This window comes from Myotis daubentonii, chromosome X (genome assembly GCF_963259705.1).
Source record: "Myotis daubentonii chromosome X, mMyoDau2.1, whole genome shotgun sequence".
Lineage (NCBI taxonomy): Eukaryota > Metazoa > Chordata > Mammalia > Chiroptera > Vespertilionidae > Myotis > Myotis daubentonii.
In genome coordinates, this window is record NC_081861.1 from 45,355,976 (window position 1) to 45,372,186 (window position 16,211).

Sequence of the window (16,211 nt, forward strand, 5' to 3'; positions counted from 1 at the left end):
CTGGCAGTACTCTATGGTCCAGACAACCAAAAAATTGACAAAAATTTGATTTTAAGTTAGTGATAGTCTAGGAGTACCTGATGTAAGTGGCTGCCAAACTACTCTGGAAGGATATTCCCATGATCAAGGTGATAAGGGATTCTCACAGGAAGAATCCAGCTTCAATTGAGGTGAGACAATTTTAAAAAATATAAAACAGACATAACTGGTTTGGCTCAGTGGATAGAGCATTGGCCTGTGGACTGAAAGGTCCCAGGTTCGATTCCGGTGAAGGGCATGTACCTTGGGGATGGGGGAGGGGGAGGGGGGAGGGGGAGGGGAGGGGGAGGGGGGGCTGGGCCCAGCTTAGTGTCCGGGGGCAAGAGGCAGCGGCTGAGAGTCAAGGTTTGTTTGTTTCTTTTTAAAAGAATGAAGTGGCAGTGGGCAAGGTGAGGATTTGACCGTGTGTTTGTCGCTCAGGAAAAGGGGCAGTTGTGATAGTTTGTGCAAAGGATTCCTGTTTGGAAAGCAACTCGAACACACGCGCAGCGGAACCAAGCACCTTTCCCATCGGCTCCAGTCACAGCTCTCAGTCTCCTCCCCGGCCTGACTGGCAGCATCCTTTTTTATCTTATTTTTATTTTTAAGTCCTCATCCGAGGATGTTTTTATTGACTTAAGAGAGAGGAAAGGAGAGAAAGAGAGGCATCAATCGGTTGCCTCCCTTACGTGTCCCTGCAACCTGGGTCCGAGCCCTGACAGGGACTCAATCCACAACCGACGGGATGGCGCTCCCACCACTCGAGCCACATGGGCCAGGACCGCTGGCAGCATCCTTGAAGCCCAGGCTCCCGCCTGCAGGGGGTAGAAAGTGTGAGCAGGAGAAATTCTACCTCCCCCTCCCCGAGAATTTGGCTGAGTCCACGGGAAGCAGATGAGCAAGAGAAAACCAGGTTCCATTTCCGCTGCCTGGAACCCCAGAAACATGAGCAGCGGTTCTCAACCTGTGGGTCGCGACCCCTTTGGGGGTCGAACGACCCTTTCACAGGGGTTTCCTAAGATCATCGGAAAACACATGTATAATTATATATTGTTTTTGTGATTAATCACTATGCTTTAATTATGTTCAATTTGTAACAATGAAATTGGGGGTCACCACAACATGAGGAACTGTATTAAAGGGTCTCGGCATTAGGAAGGTTGAGAACCAGTGCATGAGAGTTAGAGACCCCAGGGGCTCGAGAGGTGCCGAGACAGGATAAGGAAGTGGGTGAGAGGTTGAGCCTAGACCGCGGGGCACCCCGAGGGGGGCTCCCTGAACCCACAGAGGCCATGTTGTCTGTCCGTCATGCTCCTTCCTCTCCGGCCTGCGCTCCCGCTCCGAAGCCATGTCCACGCGTCCCTCGTGTGTTAGAGCGCCCGGCCTCTGGGTCTAACACCCATGTGTTCTGTCGCTGCCATAAGAAACCATCAGGCCGGTGACAGAGTTCAAACCCAGTGGTTGTGGGGCTGAGGCTCATTCCTTGCGGGCTGCCACCCGCGGGCAAGCCCAGCCCTCGCATCCCCTGAGTGCCTCCGACCCTGGCGGGCGGGGACCCGCTCCCCATCCCGGAAGCCAGTGGCAGAGGCAGAGCTTCCCTTCTGCTTGAAAGGACTCATGAGGGTGCTTGGGCCACCAAAACAACCCAGAGTGATCTCCCTGCTTTAAGGTCTTTAATCTTTTTTTGAAAGATATACTTTTATTGATTTCAGAGAGGAAGGGAGAGGGAGAGAGAAACATCAATGATGAGAGTCACTGATTGGCTGCCGCCTGCGTGCCCCCCCCACCCCCCCACCCCCCCGCTGGGGATGAAGCCGGCCAGGATGTGCCCTTGACCAGAATCGAGCCTGGGACCCTTCGGTCTGCGGACCGACGCTCTGTCCACTGAGCCAAACCAACCAGGGCTAATCTTTTTTTAAAAAAATATTTTTATTGCCCTCACCGGTATGGCTCAGTGGATGGAGCGTCGGCCTGCAGATTGAGGGGTACCATGTTCGATTCCCATCAGGGGCATGTACCTTGGTTGCGGGCACATCCCCAGTGGGGAGTGTGCAGGAGGCAGCTGATCGATGTTTCCCTCTCACCTGTTTCCCTCTCATCGATGTTTCTGGCTCTCTATCCCTCTCCCTTCCTCTCTCTGTAAAAAAATCAATAAAATATATTTTAAAAAAATATATTTTGTTGATTTTAGAGGGAGTATGGGAGAGGGAGAGAGAGCGGGAAACATTGACATGAGATTGAGCCTGCAACCTGGGCATGTGCATGGGATGGGCGATACCCAACCAACTGAGCCACACCAGCCAGGGCTTAAGGTCTTTAATCTTAGTTCTGCCTATAAAGTTCTTTTTGCCAAGAATTGTATCATATTCGCTGACCCCACGGGTACCTTGAGGGGCTATGACTCTGGCTACCACCCCTCCCTGCCCCCGTCTGCCCCCCCAGAGCCCCTCCTGTCTCCTGAAGTCCTGACCACCCTATGGTCCCCGACCAGGCCCTAAAGTGCTGCTCTTCCCGACAGGAGCACTCTCCCCCTCATCGCCGATTCAGGGCCAGCGGGCCCCTGCAGAGTAATTTTGCCTTTTTGAGTCTGTCCCACCATCACCGCCACCCTCCCGTTTGTGAGTGGGCGAGGAGGGGCCCACAGTGTTCTGCACTTCAGCCAGCAGGCTGGCACACAGTAGGTGCGCGGTAAACCTTGCGGAATGTAGACGTGGACCTAATAGCAGGCTGATGACGCTCTCTCAGCCTCCAGTGCCCTTTACATACTCCCCGGCCTGTGAAGAACCCCCAGGAGTGTGTCCGCAGGATCAAGTCTTTTTTGAAAACGCACAAAATTAAGAGAGTCCAACCGCACCCAGTCAGGCCCTCTGTCCTCTCCCACTGGGACACGCCTCCACCCCGCTTCCCCTTGTGTAGGTGACACTGGAGGGGCTGTGACATTTGGGGGTGCAGCCAAGAGGAAGGTGAGTGGGGGACTGTCGCTGGTTGGGTTCTCTGGGAAGGGCACTCTAAGGGGGAGCTCAGGGTGTTTACTGGGAGTCCTTGGGCATGTGGGAGTCCCGCTGTGATGAGGCTCTGGGCCGCTGGGGGGCAGCACGTCTACCACAGGGAGGCACTTGGTTTGGGTTTAGACTTAGAGGGACATGATGTTTGCTCCACGCCTGTGTCTCAGCTCATTGTCCCTACCTGTCCCGTAGGAATGGCCTCTAGGCCTCCCCGCCCCGCCCCCCTTGGGCCCAGGAAGGAGGCCAAGGTTCTCCATTTAGAACCTGCCCCAGCGCCCAAGGCTAGAAACTGTGGGCCGAGAAGGAAAACAGGCTTGAAACGTGTGGAGCCCAGAGTTCATCTGTGGACAATTATTCCAGCTCACACAGCGTCTATTATGAGAAGCGTTGCTGGAAGTTTCTCCGATTTGCCAACAGCCCAGGCCATCGGTGTGACCGCACCCACAGCACGTGGGGGAGCGGCATTTCCTAAACCACCAGTAACCGAGACACAAACCTCACGAGGCGTGTTAGGACGGAGTTGCCCTCGGTCTCTGTGTGGAAAACCCTTCTGCAGAGGCCAGCAGAGCTAGCAGCGGACTGGGGGGGGGGGGGGGGGGGAGGCGCATTACAGAAATGTCGGGGGACCCAGATGTGCTCTGGTCCTGGGCCTCGCACTGCAGTTTCACCGAAGCTTTAACGTTTGTCGTTTCTTTCCTCGTCATCCTAGCGCACTTGCTTCTAGTTTTGAATTCGTAATGTCATGCTGTGTTTCTAAAACAGAGACCCTAAGAGTGCCGCCTGCCGGGCTGCCTGCGGCAGGAGGGAGGGAGGAAGGGGTGAAGGTCCCCTTGGGAGGCCCTGGAGCAAGGGCCACTCAGGTGTCAGAGCACAGGTTGGAGGCACCACCGAGGGGGAGGCAGCCAGGGCTCCCCTCCCCCCCGCCCCCCCCGCCCCCTCGCCCCCCCCCCCCCGCCCCAGCCCCAGCTCAGGCCCGAAGCCCAGCTAGCAGCCTTGGCTGGTCGTCACCTCTGGGCCTCCCTCCCTGGACCACCCAAGTCTGACCCGATGGTCAAGTCTCCCACCCCCCTGGGCGCCTCTGGGACCCCCAGAATAGCAGCTGTATTTCTGGGTGACACCCTTAGTGAGGCGAGTCATGAGGGGGGGGCAGTGGAGCAGTGAGTCAGCTGCTGGTTCTACACGTAGGAGGGGACCCAGGGAGACAGACACACAGTCCCAGCCTGGCGCAGCGCCTCAGGCCTCCCCACCCCAGGGCCCACCAGGCGGAGAGGCGTGTTGTTCACCCTCACGGGGTGGGAATGCCCTTTATTTCCGGGGCTGCTGCTCGGCCAGATGCTCCAGGTGGCCCTGGATTTTCGCCAGGAGGGAGTCCGTCATGTGCAGGACCTTGAGTAGCCGGGCGCGCTGGGAGACTTGGGTCCGCCGCTTACGTAGTCTAGGGGTGTGAGCAGGCACCTGCGGGAGCTGAGTAGGACCAAGAGGCAGAGTGAGAGCAGAGGGGCAGACAGGGGCTCGACGAGGGCCCCCCCCTGGGGTTGGGGCGATGGGCTGGTGAGGGGGGAGCTGGGTGACGGAGGGTCTGTGGGCAGGAGTGGCCATGGGGTCCCTGGGGGCTGGATGAGGATTAGGCATTGAAGGGAAACAGAGGGGCATGGTCCTGGCCCTGGGGCACGGTCAGGGATCAATGGGTGTGGGCATATGTACGGACCGTGGGGTGTAGGGGGGGCAGCAGGGGCCCCACAGATGTGGGCAGGAGGTTGGTGGGCGGCGGGGCGGGTGGAGAGAGGATGGGTTCACTGGGTGTCGGTCCAGGGAGGAGGCTGGGGGACCAGGAGGCTCTCACCTCGTTCCTGGCGCCCTGCGGGCCCCGCCGCTTCAGCACCTTGCGGCGCACAATCAGAATCATGGCGCTGGTGAGCATGACCCCCATCACCAAGTAGATGGGTTTCATCCCCAGGCGCAGCCAGTAACCGGGACAGCCCAGGCTGATCCCGCAGCCTTCCAGGCTGTTTGGCTGGCACCCCCAGGGCTGCAAGTCCAGCCCCACCTGGTACCACAGGGGCCAAGACCAGGCCTGGGAGGGAGCAGACATGGCCAGGAGGAGGAGCAAGAGCAGGAAGGACGGCAGGTACTGCATGGCGACAGCCACAGCGACAGCGAGTGCCAGCAGAATCGGGGCCTGGGCGCCTAGCAACAGGCCAAACACCCCTCCCCCACCTGGCAGCAGAGGCAGCGGGTTCCAGTGGGGCGGAGCCTTCCCCAGGGGCAGCCCCCGGGGAAAATATAGTGGGGGCTGGGGGCGGGGCAGTGCCAGGCACGGAGGGGGGGGGGCGGGAGGGCAGGCTTGGGGCCCAGGACTGAGGGACTGGCTCCTTTGCCCTCCCTGCTCCACACCTCACACCCCCCCTAACACTCTAAAGAAGCCCCTGGGCTGCTGACCCTCCTGTAGGCAGCGGAGTGAGTGCTCAAGAGCCGGGCCTGCCTGGTACATGGCTCAGTGTTTGAGCTTCGACCTATGAACCAAGAGGTCAGGGTTCAATTCCTGATTGGGGCACTTGCCCAGGTTTTGGACTAGATCTCCAGTGTTCGGTGTGCAGGTGGCAGCTGATTGGTGATTCTCTCTCATCATTGATGTTCCTCTCTTCCCCTCTCTGGAATCAATAAACATAGTGTTTTTTTTTAAAAAAAAGTGACAACGTTCTTGGAAGAAAAGCAGATACTGTAAATTTCTCAAAGTCTTCCTGGAACATTTTTTAAAGTAATTTTTACTTCTTTAGAAAAAATGCATACATGGCAAACCATCTAATAAAAGGCCCATTCTATAAAATTTTACCTGGTCCTACTCATATCTTCAATCATAACCATATTTACAGACAAATATATTTATACTAATAAAAGAGTAATATGCTAATTAGACTGGGAGACCTTCCAGGAAACCTTCCAGATGTTAGCCAGACAAAGCCATGGGGGCAGGGCCGAGGTAGAGGTGGTTAGAGGCCAAGAGGGGAGGGCAGTTGTGGGTGATCAGGCTGGTGGGGGGCGGGCCATTGGGGGTAAGCAGACCAGCAGGGGGTCCAGTTGGGGGCAAGCAGGCCATCAGTAGGGGTCAGCTGGAGGTGATCAGGACAGCAGGGGGGCAGTTTGGAGTGAGCAGGCTATCAGGGGGACAGTTGGGGATGAGCAGGCCAGTGGGGAGGGGTGAGCAGCCAGCAGGGGGGGCAGTTTGGGGTGATCAGGCTGGTGGTGGAGGGCATTTGGGGGCAAGCAGGCCAGCAGCGGGGTGGGGGCAGTTGGGGGCAAGCAGGACGGCAGACGGAGTGGTTAGAGGCAATCAGGCAGGCAGGCAGGCAGGTGAGCAGTTAGGAGCTAGCAGTCCCAGATTGCGAGAGGGATGTCTGACTGCTGGTTTAGGCCTGATCCCTGTAAACTGGCAGTAGGACATCCTTCGAGGGGTCCCAAATTGGAGAGGGTGCAGGCCAGGCTGAGGAACACACCCTCCCCCGTGCATGAATTTCGTGCACCACTAGTCCTATCTAATAAGGAGGGAATATGCTAATTCCCTCATGTTGCCACAAAGATGGCGGCGCCCACAACCAATAAGGAGGAAATATGCTAATTGACTGCCCTGCCTCAAAGATGGCGGCGCCCACAGCCACAATATGGCGGTGTCCAGTCCCCTCAGCCCTGCCAGGGTGGCAGGTGTGCAGCAAGGCCGGGCCCACTCCCCCCTGGTGGGCCCAGCCTTGCCACACACCTGCCTCTGGAGTACCCCAGTCCCCTCAGCCCCCCAGCTGCCCAGAGCTGGCCTGAGGCACAGGCAAGCCTCAGATGGTGGCTGCCCAGCTGCCCAGGGCCACCTGAGGCTCAGGTAACCAGGGCCAGCCGAGGCTTACACTGCCAGGCTTACCCTGATTGTGGGGTCACCTCCCGCCCCTGAGGGCTCCAAGACTGTGAGAGGGGGCAGGCTGGGCTGAGGGACCCCCCCCCCCTCCAGTGCATGAATTTTCATGCACCGGGCCTCTAGTTTTATATAAGAGACTTGAGCATCCTCAGATTTTGATGTATCTGTGTTTAGGGGAAGAGGAGAGTGGTTACTGGAACCAAACCCCTGTGGATACCAAACGTCAACCTTACTTAAATTTGGGGAGAGTAAAAAGTTATGTGGGAATTTCTGATTCCATGGGAGGGTGGTGCCTCTAACACCCTTATTGTTCAAGGGTCAGCTGTACATGCATCCTCAGGTTCCAGAAATATAATGAGACACCCCAAAAAATATATGTATATACTTGATGCATCATAGTGACATAGTAGAACTATAACAGAAAACAAATGTTTCTAAAGTCAACCAGAAAGAAAAGACACATTTCAGCCTGGCTCGCATGGCTCAGTGTTTGAGCATTGACCTATGAACCAGACAGTCATAGTTCGATTCCTGTTTAGGGCACATGCCCAGGTTATGGGCTTGAATCCCAGTAGGGGGTATGTAGGAGGCAGCCAATCAATGATTCTCTCTCATCATTGATCTTTCTCTCTCTCCCTCTCCCTTCCTCTATGAAATCAACAAAAATATATATTTTTTACAAGAAACATTTCATACAAGTACCAAAAAGTAACCTGAAAATAGAGTCCTTCAGATGTGTAATCCAAAATTCTATGATATGCCCAAAATGTTGTAAGGAAATTAAGAACTACCATCTATAACAGTGATGGCGAACCTTTTGAGCTCGGCGTGTCAGCATTTTGAAAAACCCTAACTTAACTCTGGTGCCGTGTCACATATATAAATTTTTTGATATTTACAACCATAGTAAAACAAAGACATATTTTTGATATTTATTTTATATATTTAAATGCCATTTAACAAAGAAAAATCAACCAAAAAATGAGTTCGCGTGTCACCTCTGACTCACGTGTCATAGGTTCGCCATCACTGACCTATAATAATAAAAGTGTAATAGGCAAATCAACCAAATGGCCGTCCAGATGTCCTTCCAGGCTACCTTCCAGATGAAGCTGGGGCTGCAGCCGCCGTGGCTGCAAGGAAGGGATTGAGGCAGAGCCGCGGCTGCAAAGGCCTACTCTTGCACGAATTTCATGCATCTGACCTCTAGTGATTCATAATAGCAAATATCTATGCTTTGTCAGTCACAAAGTTCTAATTTTTAAGCAGAAACACTGTATGATGGCTTGATGATTGAGAACAGCCAAAGTCCATATATATACGTATACTGTAAATTTAGTTTAATTTAGAACAGTGGTTCTCAACCTTCTGGCCCTTTAAATACAGTTCCTCATGTTGTGACCCAACCATAAAATTATTTTCGTTGCTACTTCATAACTGTAATGTTGCTACTCTTATGAATCGTAATGTAAATATCTGATATGCAGGATGGTCTTAGGCTACCCCTGTGAAAGGGTCGTTCAACCACCAAAGGGGTTGCGACCAACAGGTTGAGAACTGCTGATCTAGAATGTAGCTGGTTACAGTGAATTTGCAAACCACTGTGTAAAACTTCCATTTTCCTCCCACTCAAAAAATATCAGAATACTCATGAGAATGCCATCTGTCAAGATACAATCTTGAACCTGTTTAAATTATAAAAACCATTGCTTTTCTAATTATGTGAATAATAACAAATTACATATCAGTACGACTTGCCACAACTTTTGAGAATCATCTGTACTAAGACACATGCAGCTTTAACAGAGACTCCTAATAGTTCAGATTATCTCTATTGAAGGATAGGCATACTGCTGTTCTTAAAATGTGTTGATTTCACTATATTATAGGAACTGGAAATAATAAGATGATAAATTGTATATTTTTTAATTGAAAAATCTAACAACAAGGTTAGAACATTTTTTCATTGATTTATTTTCCCATGTCCTTTACAACTAAAAGATCTTGTAGTTCTGAATTAGACAATATTGATCACTGAAGTAGTTCTATTCAGCAGATGTATTTACAGGAGTTAAATGCCAAACACTGTTTCCATTAATGCCCACTTGAGGCTCAGCTCTAAGTTATAAATGTACTCTTAGTTTTTGAGTTTTATACATCATTGATCAAAGAAGAAAAGAAAGGTGTGCTTTTTGTTTGTTCCTTAAAGCACACATCATACACAACCCTAGATATAAGGAAACACTTTGACCATATTTAATTTTAATATCATACAATGTTTTGGGCTTTCTTCCAAAGAAATCCAAATGATTCTAAAAGTCTAACAACAATGTATTGGCCACATATGGATGATGAGAGGTAGTTAGAGGAGATAAAAATGAAAACGCAGTCATGCATCATATACAAAGTTACTTCCAGAAGGTGAATAAGTGGAAACCATATGTATAATATTCCATGAAATAAACCTTATTAATAGCATAGTTGAAATCTGTTATATATTTTTAAAATATGTTTTATTGATTTTTTTACAGAGAGGAAGGGAGAGGGATAGAGAGCCAGAAACATCGATGAGAGAGAAACATTGATCAGCTGCCTCCTGCACACCCTCTACCAGGGATGTGCCTGCAACCAAGGTACATGCCCTTGACCGTAATCGAACCTGGGACCCTTCAGTCCGCAGGCCGATGCTCTATCCACTGAGCCAAACCGGTCAGGGCAAAATCTTTTATATTTTTAATATTTAGTGTGATTTTTATCAGTAACAGAAAGTTTTTTTAATACCAAGTTATTAGTTGGATTTCTCACATTTTCTTTGTAGTTCTATTAATTTATGTATTTTGTATTTTTTAAATAATTCTTCATTGATTAAGGTATTACACATGTGTCCTTATCCCCCCATTGCTCCCCAATTCCCCAGTCATGCCCTCACCCCCCCGCCCCAGTGTCTGTGTCCATTGGTTACGCTTATATGCATCCATACAAGTCCTTTGGTTGATCTCTCCCCCTAATCTCCACCCTCCCCTACCTTCCCTCTGAGGTTTGACGGTCTGATCGATGTTTCTCTGTCTCTGGATCTGTTTTTGTTCATCAGTTTATGTTGTTTTGTATGTTTAAGCTCTGGAAAGTACAACAACATTATAAAGAGTATTGTTCATCCTTTTGTAGTACACTGTATTATGCATACTAATATTCATTTAATATGTATTCTATTTGCTTTACTTTGTTCCATTTTAGTCTGTTGTAGTTGTCTGGTATAAATTTACTTTTGGTCTTTGTGATTCCTTATGCTTTAAGAAGAGCTCCCCTTCTAGTTTTAAGGAATCAGGGCTTAATTAACTAACCCTTCTGCATATAATGGCTATACACTCTACTAATAGCAATAGTACATGATAAACAACTACCTCAGTATTTTTCAGCCTAAAAAATGTAGGAAGATTTTTCTGAGGGTAGCAAAAACATGCAGCAAGTGATCCAAATGGAATGAGCATCTAGATTTTTTTGGGGGGGAGGGAGACAGCTTTACCGTGAGGATACCCAGAATCATTATGGTTCATGCTATGAGGTACAAGCCATTTTCTTTTTGTTTTCTTTTTTTTTTTTTTTTATAAAATATTTCCTAAGCAATTTAATGACAGTGACCACAATACATAAAGATTTGGTTCTGATAAGATTACAAATAACCAAAAATTGAGATTCAAAACCCTGTAATATCTGGAAAACTTTGTTGATAAAGTATAATAAAGTATACCAATAAGACTTACTTGTGAAATAAAACATTTCTGAAACATTTAGGAATACATGCTTATTCCACTCTGGATAATTACTAGTACTTTCTGAAATCTGCTGAGAAATAATTTCTGTAAAAAGAGAGAGCTGGGTGTCAAATTCCAGAAGCTGGGTATCAAGATTACATTAAAAAATCAGTTTTCCAGCACTGGCTTGATAGAAATGGGCTTTAAAAAGGATTTTTAAATGCAAATACAGAACTCTTGATGCTTCCTTCATGACACATGCTCTGCTGTGATTGTGAAGTACGGTCTTCGATTGTCTTCTCTGAGGTATCTGTAGAGTCACGTCTCATTCTGTAAACAGTGTTTTGGAAACATCTTCATCTGAAAATCATGGTGAAGTCTCACTTTACCATTGGACAGAAACTAGAGCTCTCAGGCTGACTGCGAGGCAAGTGCCTGGGCACGGCTCTCAGGAATTCCATTCTCCCATTCAAGTGCATTTATTGCTCTCAAGTCTGTGACTGCAGGGTAAATAAGGCAGTAGTCCCCCAGACATCTTCAGTTAGGAGCTGGCATTCTGGCAGTTTGCACAAGTTCTGTCCACGTCTTGCCGGTAACTCTGAAGCTGAATAGTACATTTATACATGCCAAATGTGTTCAACAACAAATGCCTGGCTTTGGACTGTACCTCCTCCCATTTAGATGAACTTCCAGGAATTAGCTGTATGTGTGCAATGGCCATCGGCTTTCCTGAAGTGAGAGACCAGACATTTAAATCTTCCACGGAATGGACATCTTCTATTTTCATCAAGGCTTCTTTGATATAGTCAACGTGCAAATGCCTTGGTACACCTTCTAGTATTATAACTACTGTGTCCCATATGATGCGAAATGTTGTAAAAGCCACAAGTAATGAAAATACATATGTACAGATGGGATCAGCAATCTTGTATTCTGGCTTGAATCGTATGATGTAGGCAGCTATTAGCACACCGACACTTTGTACCAAATCCCCCAAAGCATGTACAAATGCAGCTCTCACTGCCAAGCTATCCTGCCCATGGTTGTGCCCATACCCAGGACCTGTGGTAGGAGAATTTGAAGGCAGGGAGTGGGAATGGGCGTGATGGTGACCAGATTGGTTCAACAGAAACCCCATTATTACATTGACTGCAACTCCAACAGCTGCGGTAATGAGCATTATATCTCCATTTATTTCATAGTTCATATGGATAGTTCTTTGGACAGCTTCATATAGGAGAAATGCCATAAGTATATACACCAACAGCACACTAATCATAGCTGACAAAACCTCTAAGCGATGAAATCCAAAGGTGAATCTTTTGGTTGGTGATTTTGAAGACAGCCACAAAGCAAGCAGGGTCAGTATGATAGCACTTAAGTCAGTTAACATATGAAGTGCATCTGTCATGACTGCTAGGCTATTTGCAATGTATCCACCTACGAGCTCTCCAATCATGAAGAGCAAGTACAGAACGGCGGCAATGGTCAACCTGGTCTTCACCTTTCTCTGCTTCAGCAGCTCCCTGCGTCTGCTGCAGGTGTCACACGGGTCCACCTTCAGGCTCAGCTGGCTGTTGGTCAAAGGCAGGTCCTGGTCCAGCAGGGAATCGTCGGCCTGGAGCGCCGGGTGCGCTCCGTTAACAGGCCTCTCCGGCGTTTCGGAACCATCGTCGGCCACCACCACTCGAAGTTTGTTAAACCGAGGAAGCCCCTCGTCCCCCGCCTCGTCCGAGAAGTCAAAGGCGCTGGTGTCATTTAGAAACAGCTGCGCGTCGTCCTTCCTCAGCAGAGATTTGAGGCGCTTCCACGCGCCGGATCCGGCCATGGCAGAGGCGGCGCGCCGCGCACGGAACGGCTCGCGGCAGGCACTGCCGGCGGCCCCGACTTCACGCCATTTTCTTTTTGGCCAGAATATTTGGTGAGAAAAACATGGGACCATATGATTATAAGATGAGAGGAAACTTAGGAAAGGACAGAAATTGTGAAAAGAAACCCCCAAATTCTGTGTTTTACTTCAGCCTTAATCTCTGATTGACATTTGAATCCTGCATGCCTTGTAGTTAAGGTCTAAGAAACTGAACTGAGTTCTTGGCTAATGTTTACAACTGATGACAGTTTTCAGCTTGAGCCTTACCAAATTAATTGACTGCTAAAACCAAACACCAATAGTCTTCAGGTAATATAACAAAATCCAGAATCTCCATAATATAGCATTCAAAATACCAAGGATGCAAGCCAAAGTTATCTGACATATGGAAGCCAGGACAATGTGACCACACTCAAAGGAAAACACAACCAACCAATGCCAATCCTAATGACCTAGATGTTGGAATTATCGGGCTCGAACTTTAAGTTATATTTATAACTATGTTCAGTATGTTAATAGAAACAAAAAACTATAATGAATGAAAAGATAGGAAGTCACAGCAGAGATATACCAACATAAAAATGCAAAATTTAAAACTAAAACAATGGGCTTAATAAAATGGAGACAACAAATGAAAGAATAAGTAAAATTTCACTTAGATTAATGAAAATCATCTGAAGTAAAGAGATGTAGATTAAAACTCAATTGACAAATAAAAATGGAATTCTAAAAATTATTAACTAATCCAAAAAATGACAGGAAATGGAGAACATATAAATAAAAAACACCGGAAACCAACCTAAAACAAATAATATAATATTAGGCCTGAATCAAACTACCAGTAATTATATGTTAATCATCTAAATAATCCAGTTAAGTGTAAAAGATTAATAAAATAGATGGAAGAGCAAGAATCAACATGCTGTTTATAAAATTTCATCTTAAATAATAAGTTGGGAGTAAATGGATGGGAAAATATAAACCCTACAAACATGAAGCATAAGAAGGCTGGAATAGCTATAAAGTCAAAAAGTTTTGTAGTGCCTGGCCAGAGTGGATCAGTGGTTGAGTGTAAACCTATGAACCAGGAGGTCACAGTTTGATTCCTTGTCAGGGCATATGCCTGAGTTGTGGGCTCAATCCCCAGTGCAGAGCTTGCAGGAGGCAGCCAGCCAATCAATGATTCTCTCTCATGATTGATGTTTCTGTCTCTCTTTTCCTCTCTGAAATCAATAAAAATATGTTTTTTAAAAGTTTTGTAGTTTAAAACATTTTGTATTTAAGTCAATTATGTGGTTTTCGTTAATTATTATATAGGATTTAACATTTAGGTCAAAGTTAATTAATTTTTTTTGTCCAGATAGTCAATTTCTCCTGTACCATTTTTCCTCCACTGAATTACTTTCTCACCTTTTTAGAAAATCAATTAGGTATATTTCTATGGATCTGTTGCTGGATTTTCTATTTTTGTCACTTATCAACATCTCTCTCTCTCTCTCCTCCAGTACCACAAAGTCATGACTACTGGCTAGATAGTAAGCTTTTATAGCAGAAAGGGTATTCTTTCTGAATTATTATCCTTTCCAAAATATGATTTGACTATTGTAAGGCTTTACCCTTCCTATACTATTCTAAATTTTCAATTAAGTTTTTCTCTGTCTACTAAAAAACTTCCAGGGATTTTAAGAATTTTATTAAACTTCTAGAACAATTTGGGGACAACTGACAGCTTTACTATGTTGAGTATTCCAATCTATGAACATGGTCTCTCCAATTATTTAATCTTTACTTTATTACAACATCTTTTTTTCCCTCTTTTTTGTTTTAAGCATACAGATCCTGTGTATGTTTTCTTATATATCTAGGTATTTCATTTGGGGAAACAGTTAAAAATGGTGTTGCTTTTTTTTTAGTTTAATTTTCATTTGTTCATTGTTAGTTTACATACATATGATTAATATTTTGCATTAATCTTGTAACCTTCAACCTTGCTAAAATCACTTATTAGTTCTAGAGGTTTCTTTTAATTAATTAGTTAACTAATTTTTGTAAATTGCTTTGGGTTTTTTATGTAGACTGTCATGTAATTTTCAAATAGGGAATTTTAGTTCTCCCATACCAATATATATGCCTGCTATTTCCTTTTCTTGGTTTATCGCAGTAGATAGAATCTCCAATAATATGTTACAATACTATCAACACTAATAAAAGAGAAAAATGGTAATTGGCGTACGAGCTACCCTTTTCATTGGCTAATCAGGGCTATATGCAAATTAACTGCCAACTAAGATTGGCAGTTAACTGCCAACAAGATGGTGGTTAATTTGCATATGTAGGCACAATGCAAGGAGGCGAAAGGGAAAGCAGGAAGAAGCCCCCTGCCACTGACAGTGATCGGAAACCCAGGGGGGAGCTAAGAGCTGGGGGACAGGGCAAAGGCGGCCCTGGGGCCGCCTTTGGCCTGCCCCCCAGCCATGATCAGAGAATCAGGTGCCTTTTCTGCCCTGGCCAGTGATAGCAGGATAGGGGTGGAGCCAGCGATGGGAGCTGGGCACGGTCGAAGCTGGCAGTCCCGGGAGCTAGGGGTCCCTTGCCTGGGCCTAAAGCAAAGCCCACAATCGTGGGGCCGCTGCAGCTGCGGGTCCCCGCTGCCCGGGCCGGACGCCTAGGCCAGAGGCGTCAGGCCTGGGCAAGGGGCCGATCCTGTGATTGGAGGGTGATGGGGGTCAACGCCTGAGGGCTCCCAGTATGTGAGAGGGGGCAGGCTGGGCTGAGGGACACTCCCCCCCCCCACACACACACACCCAGTGCACGAATTTCGTGCACCGGGCCCCTAGTATTAAATAAAAGAATGGTGAAAGTGGACATCCTTGTCATATGCCCAAATTCAGAAGGAAAGTATTGAGTCTTTCATCATTAAGTATGATGTTAACTGTATGCTTTTGTGGGTTTTTAAAAAGAATTTGAGAACATTTCCCTCTATTCCTAGTTTGCTGAGAGTTTTTATCATGAATAAGTATTGGATTTTGGATTTTGTCAAATGCTCTTTCTGTATCAGTTATAATCACATTAGAGGCCCAGTGCACAAATTTTTGCATGGATGGGGTCCCTTGGGGTGGCCTACAGGGATCGGGCCCTAGCTCATGTCCCCAGGCTCGCAGCCCCAGCACCTGCCCCTGGCCTTGCAGCCCCGCCTGGCACCCCGCTGTGGCCTGGTGCCACCATCCCACCTGCGGGGTGATCAGTTGGGGCCGGCCCCCCATCCCCCCACCCAGCTCCCTCAGTGACTGGGAGCAAGGCAGCGGCCCCGCCCCCCACTGCTGCCACTGGTCGCATTTATGGAGTGATCAGTGGGGCAATTGGGCCCCCCACTCACACCCCTCTCACCCCCCTTGGCCTGGCGTTGCCCTCTCACCTGCTCCACCATCCCTCTGTGGTCCCACTCTTGTCAGGGCCCATTGGGACTGGCTGCACCTTCACTGCTGCCCACTGCCTGCACCGCGTCGCCAATGCTCGCCATGTTCTGCCTCCCCCTCTGGTGGTCAGTGCATATCATAGTGAGCTGTCAAACTCCCAGTTGAACAATTTGTATATTAGGCTTTTATTATATAGGACACTGTTTCTTCTTTAGTTTGTTGACATGATGCATAACATTAACTGATTTT

The 16,211-nt window shown here is 47.9% G+C and overlaps 2 protein-coding genes across 2 annotated transcripts; both read right to left on the reverse strand.

Moving 5' to 3' along the window:
* Positions 1-4,328: 4,328 nt before the first annotated feature.
* On the reverse strand, positions 4,329-5,160 carry LOC132224946 (transmembrane protein 89-like). Its single transcript, XM_059680130.1, has 2 exons — positions 4,867-5,160; positions 4,329-4,487 (listed from the first exon to the last, which is right to left on the reverse strand). The coding sequence occupies exons 1-2, from the start codon at positions 5,158-5,160 to the stop codon at positions 4,329-4,331; spliced, it is 453 nt and encodes a 150-aa protein (XP_059536113.1).
* A 5,376-nt stretch (positions 5,161-10,536) lies between these two features.
* LOC132225290 (probable proton-coupled zinc antiporter SLC30A4) lies at positions 10,537-12,519 on the reverse strand. The gene has a single exon (XM_059680595.1). The coding sequence runs from the start codon at positions 12,502-12,504 to the stop codon at positions 11,218-11,220; it is 1,287 nt and encodes a 428-aa protein (XP_059536578.1). The 5' UTR covers positions 12,505-12,519; the 3' UTR covers positions 10,537-11,217.
* Between the last annotated feature and the right edge of the window lie 3,692 nt (positions 12,520-16,211).